The sequence below is a fragment of the Eutrigla gurnardus genome (assembly GCF_963514095.1).
Source record: "Eutrigla gurnardus genome assembly, chromosome: 3".
Classification (NCBI taxonomy): Eukaryota; Metazoa; Chordata; class Actinopteri; order Perciformes; family Triglidae; genus Eutrigla; species Eutrigla gurnardus.
In genome coordinates, this window is record NC_139917.1 from 4,030,131 (window position 1) to 4,049,549 (window position 19,419).

The following is a 19,419-nucleotide window of genomic DNA, read 5'->3' on the forward strand; positions in this document are numbered from 1 at the left end:
CATCATCCTCCCATCATGCACCAGCAGGTCATCTCTCCACGAGCTCCTCCATCGCTCCGACACCAATGCTCAGATTGCTGTATCACGTGCTACAAACGATGTGATAACCTTTACACGCCAACAAATGCCAATAAGTGCAGTTATGTTGAGTAATGTAGCTCAACCTACGCTAACGGAACGTTAGCAAGCAAAGTGTTGCTCACGTTAGCAAACGGCAGTTACAATCTAACTAATGTTAGACAGCAGGCTGTGCATTGGGGGCGGGGCAACCTGGTGATTGACAGGTCACTTCCACAGCGATGCTAACTTCCATATTTCAGCCCTTTAAGCCTCATACAGACCGAGGTTTATTAGCCTACTATAGCCTGGAACTATTTGAAAAACCTTGTTAAAAATACATAAAAACCTGTAGATATACTGCACACCCCTGAATCATAGTAGTGTAGCGGTTTACTTTTGTCACATAGACAGATTGGATTAAAAACCACTAGTTCCAAGCTTTCATCGTACGTTCCTACAACATCTTGTTCTATTTGAATGGCTGCTGGGTCAAGTGTGACATTGAGTCCAGGCATGGCACTGAAAATAGTTTGACCTTTATTTGCATCTTAAAATCATTCTGGGGGTAATGCGTTTCGAGCGGCGTGTCGGAGCCCCCAAAAGAATAAACGTTTAAAGTTGAAACGGTTTCTTGATCAGAAGTGTTCGCCATCCAATCATCAGAAATCACAACTCGTGCATAAATCTCCACATCAAAAGTTTCTGCAACCCAATGACAGCCTCACTTCTTCTCTGGTGTTTATGTGGTATTTTGGAGGGATGTTTGATTATTTTAGTTTAGTGGGCCATTGTTTTTATTTAGCACCAAATCTGTGTAAAAAGATTGCTGCAACAACTTATGAAGCATGAAAACATGAGGATAGTCATAATTCAGTCATAGGTCCCTTATAGAAGACCAAAAATGTGAGCACATTACACAAATTCTTAAATCAGAGGATTGATTTCAAAATCCTCCTGCTCACATATAAATCACTACATGGTCTAGGACCGAAGTATATCACTGATATGCTCCCACTACATAAGCCTTCTAGACCACTAAGATCTTCTGAGACCAATCTGTTAGTGATTCCCAGAGTAAACAACAATCACGGGAGAGCATCATTTAGTCACTATGCAACAAATGGCTGGAATAAACTTCCTGAAGATGTAAGACTTGCCCCAACTCTGACCACTTTTAAAACTAGACTGAAAACTTTTATGTTCACTATAGCTTTCTGCTAAATCTTTTAATGTCTGCACTGTTTTTTTTATTGCCAATGTTTTTATTCTCCTTGTCTTTCTGTAATGCATTTTAATTTTGCCTTTATTATCTTTTAATTCTTCTATTTTTTTTCACTTTATTGTATGACATGTTATGATGTGAAGCACTTTGAGTCTGCCTTGTGTATGAAATGTGCTATACAAATAAAGTTGCCTTGCCTAATACACTTTTGACTATTAATTTAAAATCGTAATTTTTAGTTCTGATGCATGACTAGAATAACTTGACACATGGCTTCATCTTTCAGATCCACGAGGGTCTGAGAGTTAACACAACATCCCACCCAGACGTGACCGTGTCCCTCTCAAGCATGCTGCTCTGTGGACCCGTGGTGTACTTCTTTCTTATGAGCGCCCCCCTTTGGCTGAACCTGGAGCTGCAGCAGGACTCAGCCTCAGGACCAGTGTGTCTGTGAAGAACTCTCACACAACAAAGATGTTTTTTTTAAAGTATTATTTTAATACTTTTCTTAAAAAAAGATGTTGTACTCCATAATCTGAACATGATGAATCTATTGACCTCACTCACCAACATACCAACACGTTGTTCTGGGTTAAATAAATCGAGAAAAAAGCAAAAAGGGAAAATAAACTAAAAAACAATCAAATATGAAAAGAAATTAATGAAACATAAAAAAAGAAAAGACTCACAGATCTCTGGGTCGACCGACGGAAACCGGCTTCTGCTTCGATGGCACACAACATCCCAAAAACAGTTACCATGGACGACGAAAAGGGTTTAAAATGAAATTACAAGACAGGGACGAACAAGAAGCTAGAAGAGCCTGAAGGATACGACATGTACATGATGAAAGAAACCAAACGGTGACGTGAAGCTACGAAACAACGGGACCAACCAGGAAACGGATTCTTTAAACTACAAGAAAGCAAACGGCTGCAGAACGTGGGATTTAAAAGGGCATGAAGGGAAATTAAATAGCAATAAAAACAGCCTTTAATATAAAGTGAAAAGAAGATGCATTTACACATAAAAAAATGTGAAGGAACTTTCAGCACTCGATCGATTGGTTTTGGCATAGAGTCGAGAAAAGAAGGAGAGAATAAAACGACAAAACAATCCTCTCAATAGAATCATAAAAAAGTTTTTCTTCTTTACAGTAAATTCTACAAAATCAAAACCAGAGATGAACACAGAGACGAGCTTTGCTCCCCGAAATCCAAATTCCTCTCTTGTTCTTTTTTTTCGTTCACTTTTTCATTGTATATAATATATATTCATGTATCTATTTATATATATAATATGTATAATTTGTAGGGTATGATTGTTAGTTTACAGGCCGGAGCTGTAAGGCAAAGGACACTCTGAGACTTTTAAATGCCGTCGTTGCTTCATCTTCATCATGGCCGCCGAGCGAAGCCTCCATCAGGGGCCGGAGCGAGGGAGTGACAGGAAGTGACCGGAGGAAGGAGGTCTTAGTTGGGTTCCGTCGTAGAGAGAGGTGGATGGTGTGTTGGAGGCGGAGCCGCGGCCATTCATGAACGTGTGAAGCAGAAAAAGTTTGACTTCCGCCGTCTTCAGCGTTTCTTTTAGCTCCGCCTCCCGACCTCGGTCTCACTCACATGAATGGAAGGGAAACAAACGTTTTGGACCTAAAGATTTAGGGCTGTTCCTACTGGGAAGTTGATTCACCTAGAAAAAAAAATCTCTTTCCCAATGCAAGTCTACGAGGGGAAAGTCTGTTTGGGCCCGATGGCATCATGTGACGGAACAGGAAGTTGTAATTCTAACGTTTGTCCACCATGGCAGGCGCTTCCTGGAGGATTCATTTTCATTGTGTCCTGAGATAAACAACCGGCTCTCAGATGACCTGACAAACTACAACACATCACTCCTCCCAGTTCAGGTCCCCTTTAAAGGGACAGTTCACCCTACATACACACACGTAGCACTCTTCATCAGTCGAGTTGTATATCGTTGAACAGCTTTAATTCAAAAGAACTATAAGGCTAAAAACAGACAGATCTTGTGAGCAGTTTCTCCAAGGAACTATTTTCTTTCTACTCAGCTACACTCGCTAAGCACAGCACACCGCAGAATGAAGCTAACCGACAGCGCTAGAGACTCTCGTCCACATAGACGCAGGCTTCTGTCTTCAGTGATACGTTTGGCGGGTGAGGTTGGGTAGAAAGAAAATAGGTCCTACGAGAAACGTAGTGGATTATCTTCGGTAAACGGTACATGAGTTATGAAAAGAGACGTTGCTGTTGAGTTTTTCAAATATCACCAACACTCTCTGAACCAGCACAACATAAGAGTAAGAGGACGTTTTTCACTTTGGGGGTGAACTGTCCCTTTAAAATAAATCAAGAGACGAGATTCGAGAGGAAAAACATATTGATCCGTCTATAATTTGTTCACTCATTTCTTCCAAGCCCTCCTCTCTTCTCTCGGATGTCGGAGAATACCGTTAATTTCTTAAATTAAATCCTCCTCTTTAACATTATTATTTTTTTTAGATGTAATAAATCTGTCCCCTCCTTTTTTCAGCCGACTATCTCATAGTTTGGTCTGTTTTCCAGCCGTGAACACCAGAACGTATCCCAGGCAGGAGCAAACAGCCGCGGCTTATTTCTACTTCCCCCCTCTCATTCACATGACACAAGCCAGCTGTTTCACCTACTGAGAGAAAGGGACAGTCACTATCCAGTCTGTGGGATTCAGAGCTGTGTTTAGATGCACGTGTGCGTCTTCAGGTCGTGTGCTTCCACGCCTCAGAACAGATTCTCCTCAAAGATGGCCATCAGGTCGCTCTGGAAGTTAATGTCGATGGTGTCGGCCATCTGCAGATGACAGGAGACAGACGACGTATTGAATGTGTTTGAATGAGGTCCTGCTTTTAGATGCCGAAAAAAAGAAAATCAACTGACAATCAAACTTTTCTGAGAGGTAAAATCAATGTTTTTGTGAATGGAGTCCGGTGTCTTTAAAGTGAGCATAATGGAGCTAACAACTAACAGAGCTCGCTTTGAGTCACGTTATGATGCGTTCATGCTCTGCTCAGTAAGAGGAAAAGTGAAATTCTTAATGCTATCATGATGTGTTTCAATGTAATATTTAAAAAAATATATAGTATATTTAAATACAAATACAATTCCCTAATAATTTGAATGCATGTTTTTATTCAAATAACCACTATAGATGACAAAAACAAAGTAAAAGGATGACATTAAGACAACATTACGATTCTCTGTTGATTTTACACATTTAGTAAATATCTGACTAAAAATGAAACCCAACAGTAATTTCACTCCGGTGAATCTAAACAAACCCCAAACACCAGAAAGGCAACTCTGTTCTGAGAGGTAAAACGACTATTTTGTGAATGGAGTCTGGTGTCTTTGAAGAGAACGTAGATATCGGAGCTAACGGCTCAAGTTAATGCAGCTCACATTGAGTTACGATTATTACGATGCTGTCAGCTTGTGTCCGGTAAAAATTGCTATTGGGTGAAGAGAAATTATTAATGTCATCACAATGTGTATTTCATCTTTTTTTGGAAGTTATGTTTTCTCATAAATATAAAATAGTTACAATTCCTGAATCATTTCCAACATTTTTATGCAAATAACCACTATAGAAGACAATAACATCAACGTCAAAACTGTCCCTTTAAAGACGTTAGGAATCCATGGGTTTTTTTATTAACAGTCTGTGCTTACCGCCTCTCTCCGGCGTCTCTCCTGCTCGCGGCGGCGTGCCATCTCCCTCTGGTCGAGAGCGGCTGAGGAGGGCGGGGGCGGGGCCTGCTGCTGTGTGGGCGGGGGCTGTGGGGAGTGAGTTGGCGGGGTGGAAGCCGGAGGTGTGGGAGCGAGCGGCGGCTGCTGCTCCTGGCGGCGGCGAGTGTCTTCTTGCCCTCGACGAGCCTGCTCCACGGTGTCATCGTCGTCACGGTTACTACATAAAAGAAAATAACAAGTAAGAGAGCTGCAGCTGGTGTGAAAAACGCCCGATAGTACAAGGACACATAATGAAATCAGACGGATACATATGTTATTAAAAACGTATCATTTTCCAGATCCTTCTGTGCTGCAGTCATGAGACTTCTTAGCTTGTTTACATATAGATGTTATTCAGAAAAAGATTCCTCTCAGCATCAGGCGAGTCACAATAGAAAAAAGAGACCGGAAGCTTCGATCCAAACAGGAACAGCTTCCTGTTTCACTGTGAAGTTTCATAAATAATAAGAAAGAAAGAAGAAGATGATCAATGTAACAGCTGATAACTTATTAAAAGTAGTGAATTAGATTCAGTTCATTTTGCTTTCGATAGCCTGACGAACATTAACTGAAACTAACCGGTTAATGTTTCAACAAGAAAAAAAGAAAGAAAGAAAAATACTAGCCACTTTCCTTTTACCCCGGCGCTCTTATGACTCACTGAGCTTTGCTGTTGTATTTCAATGCACTTTACCCATCGAGTTGAAACGTGCTGTAAATGTTTTTTATTTTAATTCCTGTTGGCTTTGTTACATTGTGTTTAGAAGTATTTCAATGTTTTGGGGAGATTCATGTTATTTGTAACATGATTTTATGGAAATAATTTGTGTTTTGAAGTAAAGCTCCCATTAAACAGTGAGAATATCTTTCTGAATTGTATCAAGTCTTATAGTTCAGGTCCTATAACTCGTCACCTACCGCAGCTTCTCCTGCTCCCTCCTGGCCTGCTCTGCCTGTGCTTTCAGCTGCCTCTCTCTCTCCTCCTTCTCCCTGGCGGCGCGTCTGAACTGTTCAAAGCTGTCGCTGGAGGAGCGCACGGAGGACGCCGGCGTGGACTGGGACCGCTGAGCCAGGCTGGCCCAGGAACCCATGTTCTTTAGCTTCACCTCCTGAGAGAAGACGAGGAGGTTTTCAGACAACCCGAAGCAGCGGAGCAGCTGGAACTACATCGTCTCACACTCACACACACACCTGTGTCTTCTTGGGAGCAATGGGAGTTTTGGGCTCCTGCTTGATTTTGTTGTCTTGCTGGGAGCAGGGTGGTGCAGGGGAGTCTGGGAGGCGAGGACCGGGGCGAGACCCGTCCAGTTGCTTCTGGTCTGATCCTGTGGAGACATGAATGGGGATTAACCAGGCGGCAACCTGCTGTTCTGAAAAGTGAAGTCCCTTCAACCTGCATTCTTTCTAAGGGCCATCAGGGGGCGACTCCTCTCTGATCATAGAGAAGTCAGAAGTGAGAAAATGACCCGGCTTCAACATGAGTCTAGTTTCAAGTCTTCTTCAACACCACATAATGTTCATTTAGTAAATGTTTGTCCATTTAGAGCTGAGTGAGATCTATGATTCCATCGTAGTCTGCTTTGAACTCATTGTCACGCTTAAAGAGGAGCTGTTATGCTGCGTTTCCTCTTTCCTTTAGTCAGTTATACAGTTTGTTCATGTTAAAGCCTAAAAACAAGCAGAAGAGGTCCTCTTTAAAATCAACGGGTGTGAACTGCCGTTGACAAGCGTTGGAAGCTTCAGTGCTACGGAGGCTCAGTGCAGTACACATCTCTACCATGGTAGAAGTTTACCCAATATTCACACGTCTTATGACAAACACTCACAGATTCTGAATACATACTTGCAGTTTCCTGCACACACTCAGGGCCCGTATCCTGCATGTGGATACGATGCATTGCTAGAAGCAGTTTACCTCCTGTACTCACTGTGTTTGTTGTCGTGTTTGTGTGCGTCTTGGCGTATGGCAGGGCTGAAAGGTGAGGGGGGCAGAAGTGGCGACTGGGAAGGCTTCTCTTCTTTGACCACCACCAAGCTGGACCTCTGCTCCTACAGGCAGACACACACAGTACATTTACTGACAAAACGGCTTATCGACAATAAAAAACAACAAGAGAAATTATGTCATCGGCCTTTGATCTGAGAGACTTTTCCTCTTAACAATTATTTGGCTCGAAACTTTAACTCGGGTGTCAAACGGCGACTGGATGACATTTTGAACGTTTACTATGGATTCATTTAATGAATTGATAAACTTCAGCAAAGTTAAATAAATTAAAAATACATTTACAACACAAAACATTAAATCTGGATGGAATCCTTTCAAATGCAAGTCAATTCAGCATCAGAGAGTAAAAGAAAAGTGCCTCTGTATGTCACCTTAATTTCCGTTTTCTTTCTTCAAAAGCATAATTAAGCAAATCAGAATTTCCTTTTGTTAACTCTGAACTTTTTAAGTCAACAAAAGATGACAACACAGAGTTTCCATCTCTCTGAGCTCAGCTGCCTCTAACACATAACATCAATACAGCATCGTAGAAAACACAGCGTCTGTATTTATGAATACTGTGGTAAGCCCTAATACCTCCCAAGCAAAACTAAAAGAAAATTCATTATGCGGTGGTTTTACTGCTCCGGCCCACTTGAGATCAAACTAGGCTGTGTGTCCCTGAACTAAAATGAGGTTGACACCCCTGCTTTAACTGGCTCCAAACACACGTATGTGAATGAGAACAGCGATGTGGGCTCACATGTTTCTTGGTCTGTGAGGGCGAGTGCTGTCCCATCGTGTGGAACTGAGGCATCTGAGGAGAATGCATCATCAGGGGAGACGGACTCTCACGCAGGCAACCTGGAGACAAAACAAGCCGCGAATCAATTCAATGGAAGTAAATGGAGACAAATAGTACAGGGAGGACAGTGTTTCCCCTACCATTGTACAGGCGGGGCCGCCAGGCCAACAAAAAAAATCAATACGCCAAAAATAAGCCACCTATCAATTCATTCATAAATCAATAATCATTTACATTAGGAGCGCCTCCGCGCAGCACAGTAGACTTGCTCCGCAAGACGCGCAGCCGCAACAATCCTCGCCGCCGCGCGCTCCCGCTACGTTCTTCTTCGTGTACGTTCTTGATGTTGTTCTGATGCCGTTCCGCCTCGTTAAACCACCACGATGTCGCTTTCTCTTGAAAACACGGAAAGTTGACACTGTATTTTGATAAGCTGCTGCACTCTTCAGACTCGTGGTGTGAGCGGAACCGGACCGGTACCGGAACCGGACCGGTACTGGGACAGGACCGGTGCATTTATAAGAAAAATCCGCTTTCCTCGCGCTGCCTGCTCGCACAGATCCGCTCGTGCGCACATTCGCTGATGCAGGTCAAGTGTTGTCGAGAAATATATGCAGAGACGGCGCTCCTTCAAAACAACATCAAGCCATGCGTGTGTAGTATTAGGAGGTGATGTACAACCGGCTAACGGGCCAAAGCCCGTTTGGGCTGGAGCAGTGTGAATGCAAGCCGCGGGGGACCCCCCCCTGGGGCAATCGTGCCGAGGCACGCTACTGATCGCGCCCTCAGGCAGCCTATGTTAATAAAATAAGGATTGTTTTTTGATAAGCTGTGGAACTCTGAGTTTCTATGAACTATTAGGCTGTTGAGTAAACCTATAACTTATATTTTACTTGATAAAATAAGACATAGTCGTTATAGTGTTTTACAGTATCTGTAGCTATTAGAGTTGGGCGGTATCCAAATTTTGATACCGTCAAACCTCCTCCCTATTTTACACCGGTATACGGCATTACCGTGACTTATTAAAAATTATGACGTAAGGCTCAGACGACGTCACCAAACTCATTAGAGTTAAGCTTCTCTGCCCGGGCCGAAATTTCCCACCACTACGCTCGGGCTGGGTCGGGCCTTTAAACAAGCGTTTGTATTCGTTCGTTCTTTTTTTTTTTTTTTTCTATCATTGCATTTATGCCTAGCCTTCTCCCCTAATCTGAGGAGAAGGCTAGGCATAAACATTAAATATTATTGGTTATATGTTGAGCAGAGTAGGTCTACGTAAGAAGTGTGTACAAAGTTACACAAAGTAAAAAAAAAAAAAGACGCTACACATAGTGCGCACGCATCATTCATAACGGTTCCGCTCTGTGCAGCTAAATCAAAGAATAAAGGAGTTATGCTAAAGTGCAACATGGAACTTGGAGACATAAAGGATAAATTAAAAACAGGACAATTAACGTTGAGCAAGTCATCAGGAAAGTCCGAGGTACGGGATCATTTCAAGTGAGTAGTGGGAGAAGGCGATAACATACATGTCGGCTTTGTCCAGTCATATCCTAATCACGGCACTAACGTAGCCTATAAGATTATTTGTATATTTTTGTGACTGAGTAGTGCAGCCGCACCCCCACTTCCCACGGATATGCACATACAACAGCCTCATGCATGAAAAATAATTGTTGGGTTGAAATCGGGCTCGGGCTCTTAATTACAGTTAATGTGTCGGGTCGGTCCGGGTTCGGACAGCACGGGCTCGGGTCGGGTTTGATGTTCTGGGCCCGAACTAAGCTCTACTTCTCATTAGGTCGGAACCCGAAATACTGGCAAACTGCAGAAGTCGTGTTCTTCTTTGAGACCAGGTCACTCGGTGCGCGACTCGCCATCTTTCCTCTCTCTCTCTCTCTCTCTCTCTCTCTCTCTCTCTCTCTCTCTCTCTCTCTCCTATATAAGTGCATTGCATTTTTTTAATGACGGTATTGAAACTGATACCGTTGCTATTTTTAAGACCCGTGGTATACCGTACTACATGGGCGAGCGGTCATAATAAGCTATAAATGCAGTGCATGCCCAAGCCCTTCAATAAAAATAATTGAAAATATTAATCTGGCAGTGTGTTCAATTATACAATACCTTAGTTCTACTGTTTTGGTCTTAAATCCGTGCCTAATCTGTCCCGTTTTGCTTGCGAAAAGCTGACAGCTTGTTTCGCGCATGCGCACTGTGACACCGACTAGTACAGTTACTGCTAAAGGCTGTGTTTACTGTAGATGAGCATTTTGAATGGCAAAAAAGCTGTCAGTGAAGCAGCTTATCTGCCAACGCGCATGCGCAAAAATGACTTGTTTGAATTGTTCAGCGGGAAACTGTCAGTGGTTCATTCATTGTGTAGCCTGGTCAAAATGGCTGAAAATATTAATTATATTCAGGCTTTGCGTTCAGTGCCGTTTTCGCGGAGACCTTTTGAGGAAAAGAAAGCTATAATTTCAAGTGGTCGGCCTACTCCTGAAGTAAATATCACAAAGACTGCAAAGAATTCCGTCCGTCACTTTCAAGCTAGCGCGTATGAGAAACATAAATGGCTAGCTAGCCGACCCCCCTCCCGTCAAACGATCCGGTCTGACAGCGACATATTGCCTGTTCATTCATGAAAACCATCTCGAAACACTCTCAGTCAAACAAGGTGGGGAATGAGAAATCTGCGGCGCTACTAGCCTAGTTCGTTTTAAAAACACACCGGCAGCAGCGCCTACTGATCTGAGACGTGTCAGTGAGTTACTGTAAATGCTGTGCGGAAAACCAGCTGTGGTCTGTGATTGAGGTGCAGACGGGTGAGTTTGGAGCTGACGAGAGGATCGCGCTGACGACCGTTTCGTTACATTTTTCTCATTGAAAAACTATACAACTGACATTTAGATGATGTTCTCCATAAAAAAAATAAGTGAAATACTGTAATAACAATTCGGTTTTAGTAATCAACCGCTTATAGTGATCAAATGTACTCTGGACCAACGTGATCACTACAAGCTGTTTCCACTAACCATATTATATTTTTTATTAAACAATATAATGCCCCCCCACGGGCGCGCATGGTATTGACACTTCAGCATGACCACAGTAAAAGGTCACCGCTCGCCACTGCCGTACTACCGTATTACCGCCCAAGCCTAGTAGCTATTAATGTGATGCTCATCATTTTCCAGCCCCTAATTTTGGATCATATCCATCAACCGGCACCTTAATAAGTCACTCTCTCCTTGAATCCTTGAAAACCTTGAATACACTCAGGTTGAACAAAAATGTTGAATGCAAATATAATAATTGCAGAATTGCAGACTGCTTGCTGTGTCACCTGACTTAATCCAACTGCACCAATACACCATCCCACACGTCTCGTCTGTTTAGGGTTTTTTTGGTGGGTACCACCGGGCCTGAAAAAAATTCTAGGGGAAACACTGGAACATCTTGTAGTGCTAATATTGAATAAGAGCAGCCTGATAAGCCAAAGTGCTCCAAAAGATATGGATATGAAACTTGGCTTGGCTGAAGACAAACATCACTATGTTTAAGTATAGAGGTTCTTATTGTTATAATATTATAGACCTTTTGTTTTTGCAAACACAAAACAACCACAAAGAGACACACAACGACCACAGAGAGACACAAAGCAACCACAAAGAGACACAAAACAACCACAAAGAGACACACAACAACCACAAAGAGACACAAAACAACCACAAAGAGACACACAACAACCACAAAGAGACACAAAACAACCACAAAGAGACACACAACAACCACAAAGAGACACACAACAACCACAAAGAGACACACGCTTTTGTAAACGAGACACTGTTGCGGCGTTACACTGCAAACTTAAGCTCTCTAGAAACGGTGCGATCACGGTATTTCAAGGGCTCTTCTTTCCATGATTACAGTGGAATCTCTGTAAAACGCCTTGGTTCTTATGGAAGAGCTAGGAGGGTTGGTGGCCGTTACATGTCTTTTCCCAGGGGCCCTTTGTCTCCTCATCTATCCGCGTGTGGCTGAGTATAACTGCCTGTGCCTCCATGAGATTGAGGTACATTTGACAGGTGTGAAATGGGATACAGGAGACTATATGATATGATGTTGCTCACACAGACATGGTACCTGTTGAGAAGGGCTCTGCTTTGCTGCGAGGCGACGCCTGCTGCTGCTGCATCTGTGGTACCTTCTGCTGCAGGGCCACACCTTTCTGCTGCTGCTGGGACGTGGACGTGTGGGAGAATGGCTGGCGCAAGTGCGCGTGGCCCGAGCTGTGTCTCTGTGTCGGGGCGGGGGTGGATGTTGCCATGGCCTGCGGGTGCAGCCCCGCCATCAGCTGGGGGGCGCCCTGCGCGGGCAGGTGTGTGTGCACGTGTAGGGGCTGTGCGGCGGGCCGAGCCTGGAGCGACTGCAGGAAGGTGTGAACCTGACTGAGGGGCGGGGTCTGAGAACTGGCGGCCGTTGGCTCTTCGTCGTCTTCCAGCAGGGCCTGCGGTGGTTGCGCCGAGAGGGTACCCAGAATGCCGTGAGACGTAGGCGAGGGGACGTGGGGGCGAGGGACAGGCTGGGGGAGAGTGAGGGGGAGCGAGGGCTGGAGCTTGGGTGGGGAGGAGGGAGGCAGGGAGGGCAGCGCGGATGGGGGAGGCTGTGGGGGTTTGGGAGGGAGCGGCGCTGCGCGGTGGCTCGGTCTGGATGGCTGCTGGGGAAGAGCGTTGTGCATCGCTGCAGGAAACACAAGCAGAGAAGACAACATGAAGTACGAGGAACCTGCAGCTTTGTCTTCATTGCTAAAAAAAGACACTATGTCTCAATTCTGATACAAGTGTTAGTACACTTCCACGGAATACACTGTGCTCATAATGACCTTGCATAGTGCGTGAATTGCGACATGTAAGGGTAGTCTAACAACTATTGTGCACTTTATGGAAATGTGGATTGTAACATTTGACCACTTCTTCTTTCTTCTTCTTAAAGGGATAGTTCAGAATTTTGGACATAAGACCTATTTTCCAAGTGAGCCGGTGTGTTCGAGACGTCTGGAGACGTTTTCAAGAAATTTCATTCAGTTCTTCTAGTTGCCGAGTTCGCTTGTGCTATGGCTAGCGCAAGTCAATCGTTCTTAGCTAGCATGGCATTAAAAACAGTCTTGCCCACTCCACAGTGCACCCGAGGCAAATCCATTGTAACGGCAGACTATCGATGTACATATCTGTGTTGATAGAATGTTTGAAATAAAACCAACCTTGCATTTTTAAGGATTTATGTCTCAGCAGCGTGTCATACTTCCTAGTAGGCTATGGCAGCGGCGGACTGATATCACCTAGCACTTATAAGTTACCGGTTCTATAATAGTTTGTTTACCTGCTGTCATTGCTACAGACCCAGAGTAGCCTGCAGTGCTAGTTTCTTCAATCTCACAGAAATGGACACTTTTGGAGAATATACTGAAACTTTTGAAGACTCTGATGAGGAGTTTTTTTCCACCCAAACCCAACCGTACCTGTACGAGCCTGAATTTACAGAGGAAGAATTGCACGAGAGGGATGCTCAAAGGGCAGAACGTGAACGAGCGTGTGGAGACCGAGATAGCCCCCGCTGGAGCTGAGAACCGGGACCGAACAAACGGAGACTGGTGGTGCCAGGAGGGAATCCCCCGCAACGCGTCCGAGGGTTTACGGGTCTACGGACGGAGCAGAGGTCCGGGTTCGGGTGCGTAATTGTGGGTTTGCGTGGCCGTGGGCTGCCCGGTGTTTGAGTGAGCTCCAAGGGCTTTTCAGACAGCCTTGGGGGCACAAGTGCCGAGAGTTCGGCGGTGTTGAGCCGCGTGTTTACCGGCTGGATTGCGAGCGGCGCGTCTTAGAATTTTAAGTCCGACGGAGAGTCCGCATGTGTGGATTCGTGTGGCCGTGGGCTGCCCGGTGTTTGAGTGAGCTCCGAGGACTTTTCAGACAGCCTTGGGGGTATAAGTGCCGACAGTTTGGCCCGGTTCGATTGCCTATTTACGGGCAGTATTTCGGGCGGCGCGTCTTAGAGTTTTGAGTCCGACGGAGCAAAGTAAAGTTCCGCTGCTGCTGAGAAACTAGTTCCTCAAAAAATGGATGATTCATGCGATGCGAGGTTAGTTTTGTTTCAAATATTATTCTATCAACACAGATATGTACATCGACAGTCTAGTGTTTTAATGGATTTGCCTCGGGTGCACTATGGAGTAGGCAAGACTGTTTTTTTTTTATTTTTATGAACAACTGTTTTTATTGGCATCATTTTCATATATCAAGGTCAAATATTATCAACAGTACAAACATTTTAACAAAACCCTCCCTCCCCCCGGCGGCCAACCCTTCCCTCCTCCCTCCCCTCTCGGTCTGGTGTCTTACTGGTACTGGGTACTTTAATCAGACCTGAGCAGGTCCGTTACAGCCCGAAGCAGCTCTCTTCCATGAGTCCAGTGTAGAGCTTTTAGCTTTGTTCACCCGTGCTGTAGAAAGTTCTAACATGACCACATCCTGAAAGTATTCCAGCCATTTCCTAGCATGTAGGTTGTGAGGAGGTAGCCAATGTTGTACTATTAGCTTTTTGGCAGCCGTCAAACCAGCCAGCCAAATTTTGCGTTGTTTCTCATTCAGCCCCAACTGTGAATCATCATTGAGCAAGAGGATAGTCGGCTCCAGAGGTACAGGTTTATCAATCATATTAGACAAAGTCACTGTTACCTTCCTCCAAAAGCCATAGACCTCTGGGCAGTCCCATACCATGTGTTTAAATGTTGGCAAGACTGTTTTTAATGCTCGTCTAGCTAAGAACGATTGACTTGCGCTAGCCATAGCATAAGCGAACTCGGCAACTAGAAGAACTGAATGAAATTTCTTGAAAACGTCTCCAGATGTCTCGAAAACACCGGCTCACTTGGAAAATAGGTCTTATGTCCAAAATTCTGAACTATCCCTTTAATGTCAAATTGCAACCGGAGGGACCATTACCGCTCTTTTTTCTTTTACCTGCTTGCATTCAAGGGCATTTCTAAAATCGAAGGGCTTCTGAAGAGTGCTCACCTGGTGGAGATATGATGGCATGTTGGTTCAGGAAGAGGTGCGTCTCAGCGGGTGTGTTTGCGTTGAGGAGGCCAGAAGCGACGGGGGCACCCGCAGTAGTCAGGGCAGGATTGGGCTCGGTGTTGCGGGTCAGGTGAGGGTTCATGAACTGAGCCAGAGGATCAAATCCGGAGCTCATCAGCTGTGTGGAGTCCAGAGAAGGGACAGGGGGAGGTTTGGACTGGACCACCTGAGGCTGAGGATGAGCCTGAGGCTGAAGCTGGGGATGAGGCTGAAGCTGAGGCTGAAGGTGGGGTTGAGGCTGAAGCTGAAGGTGGGGCTGAGGCTGAGGCTGAGGTTGAAGCTGAAGGTGGGGCTGAGGCTGAAGCTGAGGTTGAAGCTGAAGGTGGGGCTGAGGCTGAGGCTGAGGCTGAGGTTGAAGCTGAAGGTGGGGCTGAGGCTGAGGCTGAGGTTGAAGATGAAGCTGAAGGTGGGGCTGAGGCTGAGGCTGAGGTTGAAGCTGAAGCTGAAGGTGGGGCTGAGGCTGAAGGTGGGGCTGAGGCTGAGGCTGAAGGTGGGATTGAGGCTGAGGTTGAAGCTGAAGGTGGGGCTGAAGCTGAAGGTGGGGCTGAGGCTGAGGGACGACGGGACCTGCTCCGGTACCAAGGGACAGGTGGTGCAGCCTCTTGGTGTCTTTGTTAGTCACGATCTTCTTCTGCAGCTTGGGAACCAGCCCTGGTAGACAAAAAGGTTTAGGTTTACATATAAAAAAAATGATAGAGACACGCCAGAGACGAGAAATCCACAATGTTTCATCAATCATGGCTGAAATAATCACAATTGCTGCTTTTCGTCCCAGATATGCTGGGTCATCAAACAGCGTCCTGTCTGAGTTCATAACATCACCCAGAGGTGCCAGCAACACGTTGGCTGGTTTACTACAGCGGTATGAACCCCAAAATTAACTCTTTTGTGGCGATTTAATTGTAATAAACTGATCAAAAGGATACTGAAATAACTACATAAGGACGACAAGTCATGCTTTGTTAGGTCTGTTTGCAAGACCAAAACTTTTATATTGATATAAGTTTAAATTTATATGTAATATGTTGTGTCTGTCCTGAGGAACATTATCTCATCTCATGTATGTAGCTAGACAATAAAATCTGACCTGACTTGACTTAAAAATGTGTTTTCTGTGCTAGGCTATGCTAACACTGCAGCTTCTCCATCAAACTTTAAAATAACGTCATCTAGACATGAGCACATCTATTAGCCGTGTACGGTCATGCCCAGTGTTTCCCCCAGTGTTTCGGCGCGCCGCCGCTGCTGAATTTTCTCCGCCGCTGCAATAAAAATCCTTTAATTACGTAGCTCCTTTTAGAAAATGTACAGCGCGTAACGTCAATTGCGCAGCACGCGGCACATCGTCACGTAACCAACATCAAAGAAGAAAAATACACAGCGAGTGTGGCAGTTGTTGGCAGTAGGCTACCCTACACGGTTGCAAAGTTACATTGATTCTAGCAGTAGCGAGTGAAGCGGAAGATCGAAGAAAGAAGGAAAGAGTGAGACAGACAGAGAGAGAGACAGAGACAGAGACAGAGAGAGAGAGAGAGAGACAGAGAGAGAGAGAAGTAAGTTGCTAAAATGTGTCGCTACATGACCACCAGTGTTAAAAACCCTCTGAGCCCAATCATTTTATTGTATCTATAAACCGCAACCTCCGTGCCGTTTTTCCTCTAGTATTGTGTGTGTGTGTGTAGGCCTATGTGTGTGTGTGCGTAGGCCTATGTGTGTGTGTGCGTGTTGTCGCTCTTTTTGGGATCACTCATAGCCTTTACAGGAGCTTATATCCAGTCAGGAATTTATAGCCTAGGTATTTTCGGGAACTTTGAAAAAATGAATCCATACTGTTAGATCCGATGTTGTTCTTTATTGCCATATAAAATCCGTTTTCATCGCGTATTTTAGTTAGGGATTTATGCTAATCGCCTGTAAGCATGTGGTGATTAGCATAAATGCAGGGAAAAAACCTAAGGACTTCTTAAAAGATCATGAATAGTTTCTATTATGTATAACTTATATTTATTTTATAATTTTCTCATCACTTTTTGACTCCCAAGACTAAGAAGAAGTGTTTTAAGCAATAACAAGCTTAATCAATTTGCCTTTTTTGTGTCATATCAATAAATAATTGTGAGATATTATTTGCTTTTTTTTTTTTTACTGTCTAATTGATAATTTCCTACATTCAAACGACATCACTGTAGCACACATATTCTGATAGTCCAGGTTGTGACCCAAATAAATGATAGCTTGACAGCTATGCATTATAAGGGTGATGAATGCAATCTTAATAAGAGAATAAATCCAGGCGAACCAAAACATCTCAAAAATGGCTTAGGGCTCAGAGGTTAAAAGGCTGGTACAACACACAGTAATACACAGGACTGTTTGAATAGGATTTAAGTGCATATTCTCCTCTCAAAGTGCACCAGATTCATGCATTCCAATGTAAAGGGTACAAAAAAATTCCGGCCGGGGGGGCATGCCCCCGGACCCCCCTAGAGGGTTCGGGGACCACACCACCGCTGCTGAAAAATATCCTGCGGGAAACACTGATGCCTTTCTAGTGTCGCTATGTGCTCCACTAGTGTGTGTACGTTACCATTCTCAGAGTCTTCACTGTCAGACGAGTCGCTGCTGCCTGAAGATGAGGATCCCGTCTTCATCTTTGTCACATTTGTCATTTCCAAAGTCATCTCTCCTGGACACACAAACGTTCAGAAACAAGACATTTAGTTTTAAACCAAACATGAATCATCACCATACTGGAAATATATGCTAAATGACATACTAGCTTATGCTCAGTGAAACACAAACTGAAGCTTCGCTTTGAAGACATGAACCGACGGAGGCAGCAGTAGAGCAGCGACTCTCTGTTCCAAGAGATAAAATTACAGTTTTTTTTAAATGGAGTCTGGTGGCTTGGAAGAGACCGTAGATAGCAGCTTCAGTTCCCCGTCAGGAAGGGATGAAGACGAGAAAATATTCTAAATATAGCATCCACTTCAAATAACCTTCATTTTTTTTAGGTGTCTAAAATACATCCATTTCTCCATCTGATGCTAAGTGATGTACTGACTATGTAGTAGGGCTGAACGATATATCGTTATCGTATCGTTATCTAGTAGGGCTGTAACGATACACGTATCGAAGCTGAAATCGCGACACTCAGATCCACGAACCTGTCTCGCGCCACGAGAAGGCAGAATCTCGACACAACTTCCGGTCCAGATCAGCACTATGAGCTGTAAGTAACACCACATTAACACCGCAGCGGTCGTTCGCTAATTCTCCGCCGTTGTTCGTTCACACGGAGCGAAGCACCGCTGGAGTAAAGACGAACCGCTGTGTAATTCACAGAAAGCAGCGCAAAGAGACGTCCCGGTACACGTCATGATGATGACGTGTGTGCGTTTTCAAGGGGTTTCCCTGGAGTCTCCCTGTCACTCAAAACCCGACGGAGGCTAAAGTTCACTGAAGTCTCGGTCCGGAGGGCTGACCGTCGCAGAGATTTTTTTTAATCATAAACACTCGGTGAGTTAAAGTTTTTTTTGCCGGTGACAGACGCTGTTTATCAGGCAGAAATGTGAGGAGGAGTCGGTAGGACAGGCGGGAGGAAGGATGCTTCTCCACGTACAGCTGCGGTATTTGTTTCCCCGTTGCCAAAGACAGTTACAGTTACTACGTTACCTTAGTTTGGTTCTGCAACGTTGCTTTGTGGGACATTTCTCTGTAGTAAGTTGAGTGAGGGACCTGTGCAGTTAACAGACCATCAGATAGACACGCCAAATCTGCATCTTACATAAATCAAATGTTTAATTTAAAATCGAAATTTGTATCGAACCGTGGGTCAAAAATCGTGATACAAACCGAATCGTGAGTTTGGTGTATCGTTACAGCCCTATTATCGATATAGATTTCCCCCGCGCTCGCCCTGCATGTAAAGCTCTGGCAGTCACGATAAACTTAATTTTTACGATTGCCCTTGAATGCACCGCTATGGCCAGCCAACCACAAACCTTATTTCATGCTTTCTGTGGATCGACAGCTGAAGCCAACCAATGACGAACATACGAGGGCGGGACTCCCGCCGCGGGAGTGAGGGAGACGGAGACTGAGACGCAGACACACGACATACGCAGCGGGGAAATCATAAAGAAAGAAAGGAAAGTGAGACGAGTGCGGAAGATAATGCGGCCGGTGGCGGTGCAGAATCTGATTTGGTGCCAAAACATAAATCATCCTCCATTATTTGGAGGTATTTTGGATTCAATAACGATGATGTCACCCAGAGCGAGGTGTTGTGCAGGTCGTGTTCGGCGTGTATTGCAATGCGTTCAGTAGCGTTACACCGTATGAGTCGGCGTCCACCAGACATAAAGACATTACAGACGCTATAACATACCACATTGCAAAAGACATGGTACCCGTGTAGACAGTCTAAT

General features: G+C 44.7%; 1 protein-coding gene across 1 annotated transcript in view; it reads right to left on the reverse strand.

Moving 5' to 3' along the window:
- Positions 1–1,759: 1,759 nt before the first annotated feature.
- LOC311011508 (bromodomain-containing protein 4-like) overlaps positions 1,760–19,419 on the reverse strand; it is a 36,377-nt gene continuing 18,717 nt past the window's right edge. Inside the window, exons 14-22 of the mRNA XM_084006485.1 lie at positions 17,577–17,675; positions 14,927–15,640; positions 12,000–12,596; positions 7,809–7,909; positions 6,987–7,107; positions 6,250–6,383; positions 5,977–6,167; positions 5,002–5,236; positions 1,760–4,122 (exon numbers count right to left, since the gene is read on the reverse strand). Of these exons, the coding sequence (XP_083862611.1) occupies positions 4,054–4,122; positions 5,002–5,236; positions 5,977–6,167; positions 6,250–6,383; positions 6,987–7,107; positions 7,809–7,909; positions 12,000–12,596; positions 14,927–15,640; positions 17,577–17,675 (2,261 nt within the window). The 3' untranslated portion in view covers positions 1,760–4,053. The remainder of the gene's footprint in view (positions 4,123–5,001; positions 5,237–5,976; positions 6,168–6,249; positions 6,384–6,986; positions 7,108–7,808; positions 7,910–11,999; positions 12,597–14,926; positions 15,641–17,576; positions 17,676–19,419) is intronic.